Genomic DNA, 17,635 nt, shown 5'->3' with positions numbered 1-17,635 from the left:
ACACTGCTCGCTAAGGCACAAAGCTATGTAATTCAAATGATGGAGGGTAACAAATAAAGCAAAACCAAGATGAGGAAAGAAGCTGTAGGTCCTAGGTAAGTGAACTCATCTGTTGCTTGACAAAGTCTGAGAAAGGTAATTCTATCCAAAGAAGTTCTGCCAGAGTGTGATAATGATCCAGAAGAAAACTGGGTGAACAAATGCAGTGAGAAGTTTTAGAAGATTTCCTGGAAGAGCTGGAACATGAACTGCCATCTGCCATATCTGCCCCAAAAGGTATTTGCTATAGCCACCCCCCAATAGATATTTGCTATAACAGAAGGGACAGCAAGATCCTTAAAGCCCTCATATTAAGGACCTTAGGAAGACACAGGAGAGTTTCTCACAGTGCTACCCTGAAAACTGGACTCTATAACTACCCAAAATTTTCATGTGATCCTGTCCAAGTTGCTTACATCCAGATCCTCAAAATAGTTATTAACAAAGTATTTCTAATTGGTTGCTCTACCCAGAAACTCTTTGCATTCAGCTGCAAATGAAGCTACTGAAAAATTACTCTATAAACAGATACAGCACTGCATAAAGTACGCTGCAATCTCGGATTCTAAATTAGCAATCTTTAGCTTAATGTCTCTTTGTTCCTTCTTTACAATGGGAAATATTGCTACTACCTCACTACTCAAGGCAGTTCTGAAGATACTCCTATCAATGTATGAGTTACTGAGAAAGGTCTGGGGAACAGAAGGATTCTGCCTTTAGAACAGAATTGTGTGCAATAAATACAACGTATGACACCGAACAATTAGGATAAAAGAAAGACATATGATCAAGTAAATATTTACATCAATTAGCCAGGACTCTTGGGATTGTGGAAAGGAGGAGTAATAAAATATATGATCAGGCAACCAAAGACACAGTAACTACAAAAAGCCTGAATTAAGGCTACTTGAGCACATTTCGTTGTGTCCTTTGCGAACTTCCTGAAGGTTGAACTTTGCAATCACAATGTATCATCAATACTGGTCTTTTGTGCTGTACGTGCCTTAGAAACAAATTTATTAGAGAGCACTTACCTCAGTTTACTTACTGCATAAACCAGATAGAAATATTTATGCCTTTTGGCCCTACTGTGACTGTTACATCTCAAAGAAATAACAGGCTACCTGACTTTTCTAGCACAGGTTGTATGACAGTAGTAAGTTAATCTAAAGCACTGTAAACATGCAAGAAATTTCTGTACAGAAAACTTGATATATACTATACAGTATATATAGGAATGTTTGTTCAGTAGAACAGAAAGATAAGGAAAGATAGAAGATCACTGATGTGAAAGACGGTGAAAATATCCAGAGCTCAGCCCTTCAAACCGTAGCGTGCTGTTTCGTTAAAGAGAATCTGTTTCCCAGTAGGAAGCATTGACTGAGTTTCTCTTGGGAAAAGAGCATCAGCACTGCCGTAGCTTTATCAGTTGTATAGTTTGTTTGATAATGTCTGGTCTAGATACCAGGACCCACATTATTATTTATTAGCTGCAGGTTGCCAAGAACAGCCTACCTGTCATTCTACTTGAATCTCTGTTGTCTCCCAACTAAGAACATAAATTGGTGAAATCTCACGGGAGATTTAAAAACCTAACAAGCCACTTATCCAACAGGTAAGAAAATGGAAAATATTACATTAAAAAATGAGCTTCAAGACACAGCAAAAACATCAGATACACACATTTATGAATTAAGCAAACTTTGTAAGACTAGTAGTCTTTGTATAGAACGAAAAAGATTTTTTTTTTTAACACGGTCATTCAGATGGTGAAACACTGGTGAAAAACTAAACAGGTTAAAAAGTATCACAGAATCACAGAGTGGTTTGGGTTAGAAGGGACCTAGATCATCTAGTTCCAACCCCTTGTCAGGGGCAGGGACACCTTCCACTAGACCAGGTTGCTCAAAGCCCCATCCAGCCTGGCCTTGAACACTTCCAGGGAGGGGGCATCCACAGCTTCTCTAGGCAATCTGTTCCAGTGCCTCACCACCTTCATAGTGAAGAATTTCTTCCTTATAGCTAATGTAAATCTACCCTCCCTCAGTTTAAAGCCATTGCCCCTTGTCCTATCACTACATGCCCTTGTAAAAAGTCCCTCTCCAGCTTTCCTGTAGGCCCCCTTCAGGTACTGAAAGGATGCTGTAACGTCTCCCCAGAGCCTTCTCTTCTCCAGGCTGAACAACGCCAACTCTCTCAGGCTTATCTTCATAGGAGACATGTTCCAGCCCTTTGATCATCTTTATGGCCCTCCTCTGGACCCACTCCCAACAGGCGCATGTCCTTCTTATCGTGGGAGCCCCAGAGCTAGACGCAGCACTCCAGATGGGGTTTCAGCAAAGCGGAGTAGAGGGGGAGAATCACCTTCCTTGACCTGCTGGCCACACTTCTTTTGATGCAGCCCAGGACATGACTGGCTTTCTGGCCGCAAGTGCACATTGCCAGGTCATGTTGAGCTTCTCATCAACCAATATACCCAAGTCTCCTCAAGGCTGCTCTCAATCCTTTCTCTGTACCGCCTGTATTTGCACTTAGGATTGCCCCAACCCACGTGCAGGACCTTGCACTTGGCCTTGTTGAACTTCATGAGCTTGCATGGGCCCACCTCTCAAGCCTGTCAAGGTCCCTCTGGATGGCATCCCTTCCCTCCACTGCACCACATAGCTTGGTGCCATGGGCAAACTTGCCCAGGGTATGCTCAACCCCACTGTCCATGCCACTGATAAACCTTGGTCCCAATGCCGACCCCTGACCCCTGAGGAATGCCACTCATCACTGGTCTCCACTTGGACATTGAGCCATTGACTGCAACTCTTTGAGTGTGACCATCCAGTTAATTCCTTATCCACCAAGTGGTCCATCCATCAAACCTCTCTTTCTCCAATTTAGAGAAAAGAATGTCATGTGGGACAGTGTCAGTGTCAGATGCTTTGCACAAGTCTAGGTAGATGACGTCAGTCCCTCTTCACTTATCCACCAACACTGTAACACCATCATAGAAGGCCATCAAATTTCTCAGGCATGACTTGCCCTTAGTGAAGCCATGTTAGCTGTCACCAGTCACCTCCTTATTTTCCATGTGCCTTAGCATAGTTTCCAGGAGGACCTGCTCCATGATCTTGCCAGGTAGTAAAAAAGCAACAGCATACTGTATTTTATAGTGGTGAAATTACTGGTTCTTTTATTCCTAGAGATAAATTTATGCACTTTGCCCACACTGCAGTACCATTCTCCATAAGTAATGAAATTAAAGAAAGGTATGGATTCATTCTACTCCTTGGAAAATATTGTGTTTTGGCAGAACATAGAATAAATAGGTTGCAAGGTCACCTAGTCTGACACCCTACAGAAAGAAGGTCCAGCTTGCATCAGATTGCTCGGGGCTATTCAAGTTATCAGTATCTCCAAGGATGGAGATTTCACAGCCTCTTTGGGTGCCTGTTCTCGTATATGACTACCTTCACTGTGAAAAAATACTTAGCATGTACCTGGAATTTCCCTTGTTGTGTGATGCCTTTACAATATTTCTAGGTGTTGTAAATACCAAGTATTTAATATACAAGAACAATGTTCTATTGGCTAAGTTCCAAAATTAAAATTATTTAAATCCCTATGATTATAGAATTGTTGCCTATTATGAATTTTTCTCAAAGAATATCACAGAAACTTGGAGCCAAGTTACTGTGGTTATCTCTATATGGATACAGGACAAAAATTACTCTATTTAGCAATGTCAGAATAGCTACCATGATTTTCTCTATAGTGAGATGATTTCAAAAGTACTGCCAGATAGGAACTAAGCTGGCCCATGCTCTAATGCTGTAATTTATCTTATCCAACCTTAGACACCTAATCGTTTGATGTTTAAAGTTATTAATGTAGATTCCATCCAGAAGCAAAAGGGAGAGACAAGACATATCGGGGTTACTCAGGTCACCTCAAGTTACTTTCATGCTGCAATTACAGAAGGTGGTTTTACAACTGTAGCCAATGCTAGGAAATGTAGTACAATCTGTCTTAAAAAATGATGATTCATTTTAGCAGCTACTGGCATCTTGTTATGTGATGGCTCTGTTAATTCTCTCTCTTCCTATTTTACAGATTTCTTTTCAACTTGAGAAAATCACTGAAAAGCTCAGTTGAGCAGCTATAAACCTCTAATTCTTATTTTCATGATACAAGTATCACTGGATTTAGCTGTATCCTACAGCCAGATGTGAAAAATACATTATGAGATCCTTCAGCACAATAGGAAATAAATAATGTTCATAAGACCTTCATTACAGTTCATTACAGAACCATGTCTTGTGTTTACCTATCTCTGCTGAGATATTATCTGCAGAAAGAGTAGTTAACAATTAGCACAGACGCAGTCCCAATCAGTGTGTGCCATCACTGCATAATGAGGTTACTAAGGAACCTATTCAGTGAATTATTTGCATTTCTACATCTTCCTTTCAGTAATCAAATATGAAATCATCAGAGAGATGTATTTTCACTGAAGCAAGGACATGTCCTTTGTGTGTAAAAATACCATATAAGGTAGATTTCAGTTCTGAATCTAGTATCTAGTTGTAGAGACGGGCACCTTTTAAACCATATCTTTTGCTATATGCTAGCATGTGGGACAAATAACAGCAGGGATAGGAAGTGATCAGTTTAGTACTAAAACCATGCCATATCGCTCCGCCAAACACTTGCCCTCAAAATCATGCCCAACAAATACCTCTAATAAAATGATTAAGATAGTCTGCTCACTGATCTGACTAAAAACAGCCAAAACTTTTGGGACCACTCTTTTAAAAAAACATTCAGACTTATAATCTACATGGACATTAGTGATACATGCCTGATAGGACACACTTCTGGAAAATGATGATAATGAAATAGAAATACAGCTTTTTTTTCAGTAGCTGAAAAGCTTCAGTGGTATAGTTCATTTTATAGTTTGGTGCTTTATCTTTCATGAATACCCATGCATGCCCCAAAAGACTGTTCTCTCTTTTAAATTAGCATCTGTATATTTGTGCAATTCAATACCTTTCCGATGAAACTGCAGTGACCCTAGCAGACATATGGATTTAAGCATTTCTGTTGTGTACATTTCCAAGCAACACTGCAACTGGATGTATAGTCTACAGATTTCGGGATGAATTTCACCATCTTCTGGGCTGCAGTAAAAGAGAAAAAATTTAGTTAGGAATGGGACTGGAAGGATGTGAGGGTCATCAAATCCACTTCCCTACTGTTGAAAGCAATCCCATCATGATCTGCTTCATAAACTATGAAGCTATGTGTATATGATAAAATACCTGTTTCTACCAAACTGTATTTACAAACAATTCTTTAGCTTTATAGAGGTCTGGGTTTAAAACAGCTAAACTTGGGTTGTCTTCGGTAAATTTGCATGTCCCTCTTTTCTTCCCTGCATATTTTTGGAAAAGGAGTAAACAAGTGACTGAGATCTTTTCTCCTGTTTAAAAGCTTTGGGTAGTATTTTCTGGTAGATTGAAGGGTTCTTCTGCCACCCAGTTTCAGTTACCCTTGGTCCTGATGCAGATGCAGGAGATTGCAGGGCCACTTTCACAGTCACTGTTCAGGTTAAAAATCCTGGATCAGGCATAATCAATCCTACTTTGAAGACACTCTCATCAGAAACAGGTCAGTTGTAGTCTTTTGGTTCTATAGTTTATACCTGCATTTCTATTCTTCCTGTGTTCAAATTAGTAGTTATGTGATACTGTACTGGGAGGAGAATGGGCTGTTCAAGAATTTTTTCAGAAAAGTTGTAACAGTCTTGAAAACAAAAACTGAAATCAAGAGCAATCCTACACCTCCAATAAATTGCTTAGGACACTAAACAAAAAATTTACCCACATCCAGGAACCAGTTATCATGTCTGATTGTAAAATTGGCCATTAAACCTCGCTTTTATAGGCTAAGAACGCTGCATGGGTGTAAACATACTTTTTAATAAACTTAACTGTTCCTGTGAGTGCTAATGATGTGATTTAGCCAGCCATAACTGAGAATGAAGTTTTCAGTGCTCCTTCCAAAGTTATTTTCAGGGCAGTAAGTAGTAAGATTGAAGAGTTAGGATTTCAGCCATTTCATGTTCAAATATTCTTGCTATTGGTTTGCTACCTAGTGATGTTAAATGGTAAGATAACCCCAAAACTGGATTTTATAACAACTAGAGGAACCTGCTTTTCACATGGTAATGAACCATTCATTACCTGCTTCTTTACACAGATTTAATTTTCTGTGGTTAAACTGATGCTTCAAAACACCCTCCCACATACGAAATAAAATCAGACTTGTAGATTTCCTCACGGGAACTAAAGCTCAACTTACCTGATAAATTATTTGCAGCAATGCTAGATTGGGCTTCTATAGTCAAATAACTTCTTAATACCAATCTAGGCCAAAGGTTTTGATACCTACAGCAGACAATGTCTATTTAAACTTGTAAAATATTTTTTTTTCTGAGGTCATTATTATATCTAGATTCAGGTTCCAGTCAAAATGTTAAGTCCAGCTCTGTATTTTAAGTGAAATCGTATCAGTTTGTGCCAATAGTTTTACTGGAGTTCAGTTCTAATGAATACTGCATACTAAAACCTGTTAATTCTTGTAGTTGAGATTCACAATTATTTCTAACAAAATAGACCATACACTGCCTAGAAACCGTGCACCTTCTGCCACTGACTTCAGTGACACCAGGGAAGAATATATTAGTCATACCCTGGGGTAAGAAAATAGGGCCAGTAAAAGGTAGGCACTGGTGCATGTGGCTCAGTGGGCAGGAGAAAGGAGCACTCTCAAAGGAATATTTGATGCAAGGACTTGCATAATCTGCCTCTAATGAGGGAGAAACTGTATAGTTTTTCAAGATCCTCAAGGGTTCCTGGACCTCCAAGTGACACCAGAAACCAAATGGGACCACGAAGGTTTAACAGAATTGGCGAGAACCTTCGCCTGCTAGGCAACCCTAGCTCTTCCACAGCCTGTGAAGGAAGACTATCGGTGTTTGTACATGCCAATGAAAACCCGTAAGAATCACAGCAGTGGTAAGCTGTATAATCAAGAATGCTGAAACAAGCAAAACTGCAGTCAAAAAAGGAAAAAAGACAAGGTTGGAAACTGAAGATTGAAAAGAAATCATGCTGGACTTCGTCAGAAGGGACAAAGGAAGATCGGTCCCACCTGCCAATCCATTACAAAGTAGACCTCACCAAAAAGGCAGGAAACGACTGGAGTACAAATTACAGTTGCTGTGGTCTGTTACTTCAGGAGCAATACCATACACATGGTAATGAACCTGCCTGTCCTAAGGGCTTTACTTCTTTTGGCTAGACTAAAACATGCGCATTTCTCTTAAGTCACACCTATTTTTCTACTTTAAAAGTGGAGTCTGTGTTTGCTGAAAAATTATACCATGCACAATATGGTATTTCTTGCATCGTATCATAAATACAGAATAGAGCTATGGTGGCAGAACAAAAAAGGTTCACCCCCAATAGTCCGAAGGTGGCTCTTCAGATGCTTCCTGTAATATTTCTTCCTATTTTCAGTGATTACAACTCGGAAAACATTCGATAACCTTAAGACCCTAAATAATTTTCCTGAAAAATTAGCTGACAGATTTTTTTTTGTTAAGTCCAGTCCTTAATTTATACGAAAACACATATTCTAGAAATCTCACATTCTTTTCAAAGAATAGAAACATAAATATTTTTAGTGATTGCATGAGCAGTAGTATAACAAAATAATGCTAGTTCTAAAATGCTGAAAATTATGCTTTAGAAGACATACAGCATTCCAACACACATACATGCACACAACATTATTTTGGATAAATGGAATTTGGTTTTTAAAGAACTGCTTAATTGCAGACTCCTCAGACACTCAGAAATTCTACTTTCTATATTACAGTATTTTATCCTTTTCAACGTTGCGTTAAGTATAGAGTACTTTTTATCCTGCATTAATCCATAGTATGTAGTCCTGGTTTAGCAAGAGTTAAATCTTTACATTCTCAGCAGTTGTGTTTGCTGTTTCTTTCATTTTTAACCAATCTATTTATTATATGAATTGCAGCTGTTAGACCTCTGATCACTTAGCTGATTAGAAATTGACTGTTCTCTCTGCATAAACAATAACCATAAAATTAACAGCATTTCTTTTCAAATTGGCATATGGCAAGAAGAGGTTTTAATGTAATCTTATTGGTACTAACCAAAGATGATAAAACACATATAGCTCAGATAAAAATTTAATTTGTATTAGTATAAACCAGGAGCAGTTCTTCAGAAGTAGACTGTTATTTCTAAATCACACCAGCATTTTCTGTAAAAGAGTTACTACAAAATCGAATGAATCTTAGAGAAGAACAGGGTTCTGATATTTGATGTAAGAAGCAGTCTCCGGAGTAAATGTAACTTTACAGAATTCATCTAACCAAACAGAATTTGGGAAATAGCGAGAACAAGCAACCAGCCAAATACAGCAAAAGTATAACACACCGTATTTTCTTCCTCTGGAACAGTATTTTAACTTGCTGAACCTTGGGTCTTACATACCTGTTTTTATTTCTCCAATAGCTAAATTTAAGATCCATGTGATACATATTTAGATAATACATGGCCTCTTGGAGGCTTTTACTATTCCGGTTTGTCCTGCCTTTTAGCTTACAGATGAGATTCTTTATACCCCTTAGTGTCACATATTCTTACATGTGCATTGAACACTATTCCCAAGTTCAGCACCATGGAATTACTGCAGTAGATGCAGATAGTTTTAATTTATTTCTATTTTCTGCATCACTGTTGCAGCACATTTCTCCAAGAGGACACATACAATAATTTCCTTTGAGCTATCCCTACCAATAGAGGGATTACAAAAACATTTAGGATTGTAGAATTTCATTTACTTTCCATATTTAGCACCCAGGTCCAAAATTTAGCTCTTTAATACTACAGCTTATTTCATGTAATACTTAAATCCTGAAGTCCCACCAATATACACACAAGCACATTTGGTTTCTGCCTGAGTTTCCTAGATGCTTAAACTTCTCTTTCTGAGCAGGGTTTCCTCTGTCCTGAACATGAACAGTTACACAACTAGTAATGGATAAATTACCATCTGCAGGGCATTGCCCCATAAACGTTCATGTGCAAAGTGGAACCTGCAAAAAACAAAGCCATCACAGGTGATAATGATGACATTTTTCTGCTCAGTGATGAGAGCTCTTTCTGACAGGGAGATACAGATCTACACCACTCTTGTACGCAAGTAAAGCTGAATCTGTCTAACTCTTCTGAAAGCTAGGATTCTTTAATGACAAATCTGTGACTAAGAGGAGTATGGAAACTTACATCATGAGAAGATAATGATTTTCAAAAGTCACGGCAGTCAGGTGAAGCCCCTAAAGGCTGGAAAAAAGGTAACATTGCACCCGTTTTTAAAGAAGGTAGCAAGGAGGACCCTGGGAACAACCAACCTGTCAGCCCCACCTCTGTGCCTGGGAACATCATGGAACAGATTCTCCTAGAAGCTATGCTAAGGCACATGGAGGACAGGGAGGTGATTTGAGACAGCCAGCACAGCTTCACCAAGGTCTGCCTGACCAACCTAGTGGCCTTCGATGATTGAGTGACCACATCAGTGGACAAGGGAAGAGCATGGATTTCATCTAGCTGGACTTCTGTAAGGCCTTTGACATAGTGCCCAACAACATCCTTCTCTTGAGATTGGAGAGATACGGATTTGATGGGTGTACTGCTGGGTGGCTGAGGAATTGGTTGGATGGTCGCATCCAGAGGGTAGTGGTCAATGGCTCAATGTCCCAATAGAGATTGGTGACAAGTGGTGTCCCTCAGGGGTCCGTATTTGGACCAGTACTCTTTAATATCTTCATCAATGACATAGACAGTGGGATCAAGTGCACCCTCAGCAAGTTTGCAGATGACACCAAGCTGAGTGGTGCGGTTGACACACCTGAGGGATGCAATGCCATCCAGAGGGACCTGGACAAGCTCAAGGAATGGGCCCCTGTGAACATTATGAGGTTCAACAAGGCCAAGTGCAGGCTCCTGCACCTGGGTCAGGGCAAGCCCTGCTATCAGTACAGGCTGGGGGATGACGGGATTGAGAGCAGCCCTGCTGAGAAGGACTTGGGGGTCCTGGTGGATAAAAAGCTGGACATGACCCGGCAATGTGTGCTCGCAGCCCAGAAAGCTAACCATATCCTAGGCTGCATCCAAAGCAGCATGGCCAGCAGGTCGAGGGAGGTGATTCTGCCCCTCCACTCCGTTCTGCTGAGATCCCACCTGGAGTCCTGCGTCCAGCTCTGGAGCCCTCAGCACAGGAAAGACATGGACCTGTTAGAGCAGGTTCAGAGGAGGCCACAGAAATGATCAGAGGGCTGGAACACCTCTCCTGCGAGAACAGGCTGAGAGAGTTTGGGCTGCTCAGCCTGGAGATGCTCCAGTGAGACCTTATTGCGGCCTTTCAGTCCTTAAAGGAGACTTGTAGGAAAGATGGGGACAGACTTTTTATCAAGGCATGTTGTGATAGGACAAGGGGTAATGGTTTTAAATTGAAAGAGGGTACATTCTGACTTGATATAAGGAAGAAATTTTTCAGAATGAGGGTGGTAAGGCACTGGCACAGGTTGCCCAGAGAGGTGGTAGATGCCCCATCCCTGGATCCCAACCTCGGTCAGGTTGGACGGGGGTCTGATCAACCTAATCTAATTGAAGATGTCCCTGCTCATTGCGGGGGGTTGAATTAGATGACCTTTAAAGGTCCCTTACAACCCAAACTATTCTATGATTCTATGATAATTTCCTTGTAGCAGATTTAGATAAAACTGGATTATGGTTGTCCTACTTTTTTTTCTGCATTGTTTGAAATGTTAGAGGTCCTTAGATTTTTTAGAAGTCATGGCCATTGCAGGAACTTTATTTAAAATGTTGAATGTACTTCTTCCTTCCTAGCTGTCACGGGCAAAAGGATTGAGGGTCTTCACACAGGTGTAAGCAAACATTCAGCAATTTAATTTCTAAGAAGCAAAAATGGTAAAAACCTTCTTTAAAATTAGTTTGATCTTAATGACAGAATTTTTAATTGTGCAGACTAAGAAAGTGGCAATTATATACAAGATGATTGGTTTATAAGCCAATTTGAATTTGAAAATTGGCTTTCCATAGTGTCTTCCTATTCATAAATGAGCTGCAAGAATAATTGGAGAGCACAGTAATAGGTATTTCAATTGACTTTTTTTGCTGTTGTAGATCTAACATATTTTTCTTGTAACCTATATTTATTAATAACATAAGAATAAGAACTAGAAGCATCTATGATATATGCTTGTTCTGACCCATTCTTGGTTCTTCAAGAATATGGAGCAGCTATAATTGGATTGCAGGCAATAATTCTTCTCTCATTTGCAAATCCAGAGTAACAGCAGTGACATCCAAAAAAATACTTTTAATTATCCAAAGTCTACACAATGAGAATTCTTTCCAGGCCACTACCCTCACTGATTGTCTCAAACTGTTTAATTACCATTTAATTGCAATAAGGACCACAAGAATTCCATTAGCTTGCAACCAAACGATTTTCTCCTATACATGTATATAGGCCTTATTTTCATCTCTGAAAGCCACACGTTCTGATGCCAATGCACATAAAGATTTGTTTTTTAATCCCTGAAGTACATTCTGTGATTAAAATTTCCGTTTAATGCATTATCAGTTTAACTTCTCTCAGTGATTTTCTATTTCTGTTTGCTCAGTGTCATGCCATGAGGAATGTTGAACAGGGCACTAGTACAGACATAACGTTCAGAATGCTGATTGTGATATGTTTATTATTAAACAGCTATATAGCAAATTAGTATTTATTTACAAAGAACAGTTCATGCAAACTTGTATTATTACCCACCAAAGTTAGCTACCTCTGTTTCAGTCAGTCCAACTGATCTCTTTATGAAGAGCATATAGATACTAAAGAGAAATCTCATAGAACACAATCTCATACAACTACTGTGCTAAATTGTGTTCTCAATGGAGCTGTTTAATAGCTTATGTGCAGCTGGACATATGAGAGCTAGCACAGCAGTGAGCACCTGCCCATGAGCCAAAGACCAGTTCCTCATCGCTGGCTTCTGAGCACGGTTGCCACAAGGCTACAAATAGGAATTGTGCTCACTTCCCGCATCCCTTGTGGAGCAGTAATTTTCTCGCTTCTCCCTATCCACTTAGGTAAGATGAAGAGGTACTGACACCCTTTACAGGATTTGGATACATAGGTTGTGGCTTCCTGGGGATATTTCATCTGACAGGGGAGCACTGCTGCCTTTCACAAGATGAATGCAATGAATGGCCCATGGAGAAAGGGTCCAAAGATAGACTTTATGGAATTGTACTGCTCTGAGAAAGCCTCTTGACTTGCCGGTGAAGTAGCAAGACACATGTATTCCCATAGATGATGAAGGGGAAATGGTGAGATGGAATTACATGTGCTTAAGCAAGTATTTCATATGTAGAGTGAAGTTTGCAGGTCCATACCAGTTGGCATATTGCTTAATAACTGTCAGGCTTCACTCCCACTGGATCTTCACTAAAAAACAGTAGGCTCTGATTTTCAAATAGAACTAAGAGAATGGGTTCCTTCATACAGAGATTTTTTGGTTTTGTTTTTAATAATAAATACTCTGTATGAAAGAAAGCCAGATGGTTAGTTTATTACTACGAAGAACCACAATTCCCACCACGAGGTCTGTGCAGGATTACTTATTTGATTTAGAAACACTTGCTGATATTTAGGGAAAACCGGCAGATCATTTGGCTCTAATTCTCCTTTTTTCTCTCTCTGCTAGATTATGCTGATAGCTACATAGCAAATAGCTTCAAATATCCTGTCCCTCCCTTACTAGGAATTTCTGTAGTTGTCACATGGATGTTATATCACCGGGGTGCCATGAATGATAGAAGTCCTTGTTCAAAGACATGAATACTACCCAGTTGATGAGAAACTCGTACTACTGTGTGAGCCATACCTCCGCAGTTTGAGAGCTCTGACACCTACAGGTATTAAAAGTAGTTACAAAAGAGAAAATGCTGGTTTATTCCTTTATATAACAGTAGCTTAAATTACACAGTTTATCAGGCTGCTATTAAAATTAAAAGTATAAATTTTTGTAAATACAACTTAAATAAATTTATAACATTACATTTTCATACTTTAACCATTGGTAAAATAGATGGCTTTATTTTCATAAAATCCTGCCTCTTAAAAATCAGGTCATGTTGTTCAACTGAGTATGTTTATGAAGCACTGACACGAGGTGGAATTTACTTTCCTTCGTATTTTCCTATGCTGATATTTAAAACAAAACCTATAGATGGAGCTCTTACACCATCCATATAGTAACAGATATCCCTAAGTGAATGAATGCAGCTCTTTGGATAATCATTTTAAAATACAAGAATACACATGATTAAAATGCCTCTCTTTAACATTAAAAGGTAACGAGTGAAAATGACATTAAGAAATTTGATTTTTTTCCCAAAATAATTGAAAGATTATTTTATTATACTGCCAAAATATTGGTTACAACTGAGAAACGCTTTCAGGTTTTCCTGAATTCCCACAGGTGTCCAGCATTCATAGTTCCATTGAAATTAGTGAAACTTAAGACTACTAAAACTGAACAAAGATTATGATCTAATTCTAAATTTAACTTTAAAAGTTTAGTCACACATGTACAGCAGAGCAGCATTTTACTTTTAGTATCAAAAACATTTAAAAACACATACTGATGTATTATCTCTGGTTAAAAAAGTGTTTAAGTCATATGAAGGGTTTGATACATCTTTTTGTAAAAGCATTGTTTTGACAAATTCTATGCTTAACTCTAAGGAGAAGTATCATTTATATGAACAGTATAGTTCTAAAGTATTATGAGCTGAAAGAACTATCTAGGCATATAATGAAGGCTGCTTGTCTTCAAAAGCTAAATGACAAGAAACCTTTGGAAAATCAGAACTGAAAATAAATTTATCAAATTCTGCCTTACGCCCCATATATGTACTGCCCATGAAAAGGAATTTAAATTAGCTTGATATGCTGTGGAAAATCACTGTCCACAAATACTACCCTGTAGATTGTCTTTTAATTTAGTATCAGAAACACTGCAGTTTAGAAATACATAGCAGCTACAAAGATGGTCTGGAAACAAGACATTATGGTTCTGCTAGAATGAAAAATGTGACAAATACTGCAGAGGAGACACATTTAGATACTGAGGGCAAGAGGCCCCTCTGATTATGTCTCAGCTGCAAGAGCCTCCCAAACCTGCCTCTGCTTTTCTGTCTTAAACACATTGTGTAGTTCTTCACCACTTAGCCATTCATCTTTAAAGATAACAGAAGACTTGCTGATTCATTCTGAATATACATAGAAAAGTCACCCAACAACATTTTCTTCTAAACAGACCTTGAGAAAACATTCTTGTTTGTGTTCCTCCCATCTGCTGGGATTATTTTTTTAAAAAAAGCATGTGCTTCACAAAAAAAGCTGTCAATTTCAATATTGTGTTAGGTTTTTGTTCTCTAGTAAGGTGCTGTAATACTGTGATACAACTCTTACACAACATCCCAGTGCAGCCAGAGGAAAAGCAGACCCATACATGGTTGCAATGTTGTTTTTGTTAAATCAGATTGCTGTTTTGAAGCAGTTGCAACAGCGCTCTCAATAACAGAAGACATGTGATAAGATTTTGTTTACTTAGAGGAGTGTAAATCTCCAATTACTCTGATAAGGCTGATGAAGTCAATCTGGATATGTGATAATACCAGTAGGATAAAAACACAATGCAGTCACTCATATTGTAGAGACATTTCTAACTCACAAGAGGATGGCAGTTTAGATATTTCCATGACAGAACAACTAGGTACTACTATGACAGCAGGAAATACTTTTCTTACCCCTTCAAGAAACTCTCACTCACTTCCATAGGAGTTATCTGATAAACCAACGGCCATGTACAGTCTGCAAATGACACTTATTTTGAATATGCTGCTGTGTCCTTTTTCTGGCTGGCTCCCCTCTTTCAGAAATACCCCAAAAGGAAAAAATATAGCATCACTTGTATTACTGAAGTCTTCTTCACTTCTCACTTATATTATTGTATATTACATCACTTACTTACATTATTGAAGTCTTCTTCTTCCTCAAGTCAGTACCCTGAATTTTAGGAAAGCAAACTTCCAGATCTTCAGGGAGTTGGTCAATAGGAGCCCCTGGGAAACTGCCCTCAGGGACAAGGGAGCAGAACAGAGCTGGCAGACCTTTAAGGACACTTTCCATAGAGCACAAGAGCTCTTGATCCCCAGGTGTAAGAAATCAGGAAAGGAAGAAGGCAAGAGACCAGCATGGATGAGTTGAGACCTGCTGGTCAAACTCAAGGGCGAGAAGGAAATGCACAGGCAGTGGAAGCAGGGACAGGCATCCTGGGAAGAGTACAGGGACGCTGCCTGGTTGTGTAGGGACAAGGTCAGGAGGGCCAAGGCGTGGCTGGAGCTGAACTTGGGAATGGATGCAAAGAATAATAAGAAGGGCTTCTACAGGTATGTTGGCCAGAAAGGAAGGCCAAAGAAAGCGTATCCCCCTTGATGAGCAAGACTGGCAGACTGGCAACAACGGATGAGGAGGCTGAGTTACTCAACAACTTCTTTGCCTCAGTCTTCACTGTCAGTGTCTCTTTCCACACCTCTCGAGGGCATGGCCTGCAAGACGGGGACTGGAGGAGCAAAGTCCCTCCCACTGGAAAAGAAGATCAGGTTCGAGACCACTTGAGAAACCTGAACATACAGAAGTCTATGGGATCTGATGAGATGCATCCCAGAGTCCTGAGGGAATTGGCTGAGGTACTTGCCAAGCCACTCTCCATGATACTTGAAAAGTCCTGACAGTCAGGTGAAGTCCCCAGTGACTGAAAAAGGGAAACATTGCACTCATTTCTAAAGAAGGTAGCATGGAGGACCCTGGGAACAACCAACTTGCCAGCCTCACTTCTGTGCCTGGGAAGACCATGGAACAGATTCTCCCAGAAGCTATGCTAAGGCACATGGAAGGCAGGGAGGTAATTTGAGACAGCCAGCATGACTTTACCCAGGGCAAGCCCTGCCTCACCAACCTAGTGGCCTTCTACAGTGGAGTGACCACATCAGTGGACAAGGGAAGAGCATGGATTTCATCTAGCTGGACTTCTGTAAGGCCTTTGACACGGTACTCCACAATTTTCTTCTGTCTGAATTGGACAGAGATGGATTTGATGGACAGACTGTTGGGTGGCTGACTAATTGGTTGGATTTTTGCATCCACAGGGTAGTGGTCAATGGCTCAATGTCCAGATGGAGATCTGTGATGAGTGGTGTCCCTCAAGGGTCCGTATTTGGACCAGTACTCTTTAATATCTTCATCAATGACATAGACAGTGGGATCAAGTGCACCCTCAGCAAGTTTGCAGATGACTCCAAGCTGAGTGGTGCGGTTGACACACCTGAGGGATGCAATGCCATCCAGAGGGACCTGGACAAGCTCGAGGAATGGGCCCCTGTGAACATTATGAGGTTCAACAAGGCCAAGTGCAGGCTCCTGCACCTGGGTCAGGGCAAGCCCTGCTATCAGTACAGGCTGGGGGATGACGGGATTGAGAGCAGCCCTGCTGAGGACTTGGGGGTCCTGGTGGATAAAAAGCTGGACATGACCCGGCAATGTGTGCTCGCAGCCCCCAAGACCAACCACATCCTAGGCTGCATCCAAAGCAGCGTGGCCAGCAGGTCGAGGGAGGGGATTCTGCCCCTCTACCCTGCTCTGCTGAGAGCCCCCACCTGGAGTCCTGCGTCCAGCTCTGGAGCCCTCACCACAGGAAAGACATGGACCTGTTGGAGCAGGTTCAGAGGAGGCCAGAGAAATGATCAGAGGGCTGGAACACCTCTCCTAGGAGGACAGGCTGAGAGAATTGGGGCTCTGAGCAACCTGATCTAGTTGAAGATGTCCTTGCACATTGCAGGCGAGTTGGACTAGATGATGTTAAATGGTCCCTTCCAACCCAAACTATTGTATGATTCTTTCTATGTTGAATTCTAAAACTGTTTTGGAAACTCACTGTATGATGTAACTACTACAAATGCAGTACCTTACCTCCCACACCCCTGATTTTATCAGGAGAACAAGTATCACACAGTGTTCTTAAGAGCTGTGCATGTACTTAGGAGGGTATCCAGTGTGCTAGTCAGAAAATGTTTTTTTGAAACAATCAGAATCACAGACCAGAATGTTTTTTTTTGTTCCCTCAGAAGTGAATTTTACTGGTTGAACTAACTCAAGTGTGGGCAAGAAGTAATTACCAGTGGACCATCCAAACTATTCCAGTAGAGGACAAAATCGATTACAATCACTTGGCAAAACTTCTTGAAGTTGAGTAAAACAGCACTAATACAAGAAATTTTATTCAAACTTGCCCTGAATTAGGCAAGACTAGGTGTATTAGGTGTAGGTGGCAAGGTTTTGGTAGCGGTGA

The 17,635-nt window shown here is 40.3% G+C and overlaps 1 protein-coding gene across 2 annotated transcripts in view; it reads right to left on the bottom strand.

Annotated features, from left to right (window-relative positions):
- Window positions 1–17,635, bottom strand: part of RGS7BP (regulator of G protein signaling 7 binding protein) — a gene marked incomplete at both ends in the record, with an annotated part of 44,368 nt that overhangs the window by 9,629 nt on the left and 17,104 nt on the right. Inside the window, one exon of one of the 2 annotated variants that reach the window (XM_082013786.1) lies at window positions 5,080–5,210. In XM_082013786.1, the coding sequence (XP_081869912.1) occupies window positions 5,080–5,210 (131 nt within the window). Of the gene's footprint in view, window positions 1–5,079; window positions 5,211–17,635 lie in introns of those variants that run through there. The other variant, XM_082013787.1, reaches the window with a different exon arrangement.

The sequence above is a fragment of the Phaethon aethereus genome (assembly GCF_964289735.1).
Source record: "Phaethon aethereus genome assembly, chromosome: Z".
Lineage (NCBI taxonomy): Eukaryota > Metazoa > Chordata > Aves > Phaethontiformes > Phaethontidae > Phaethon > Phaethon aethereus.
The sequence above is the reverse complement of the archived record's forward strand: the minus strand, read 5'-3'. Positions and strand labels throughout refer to the sequence as shown.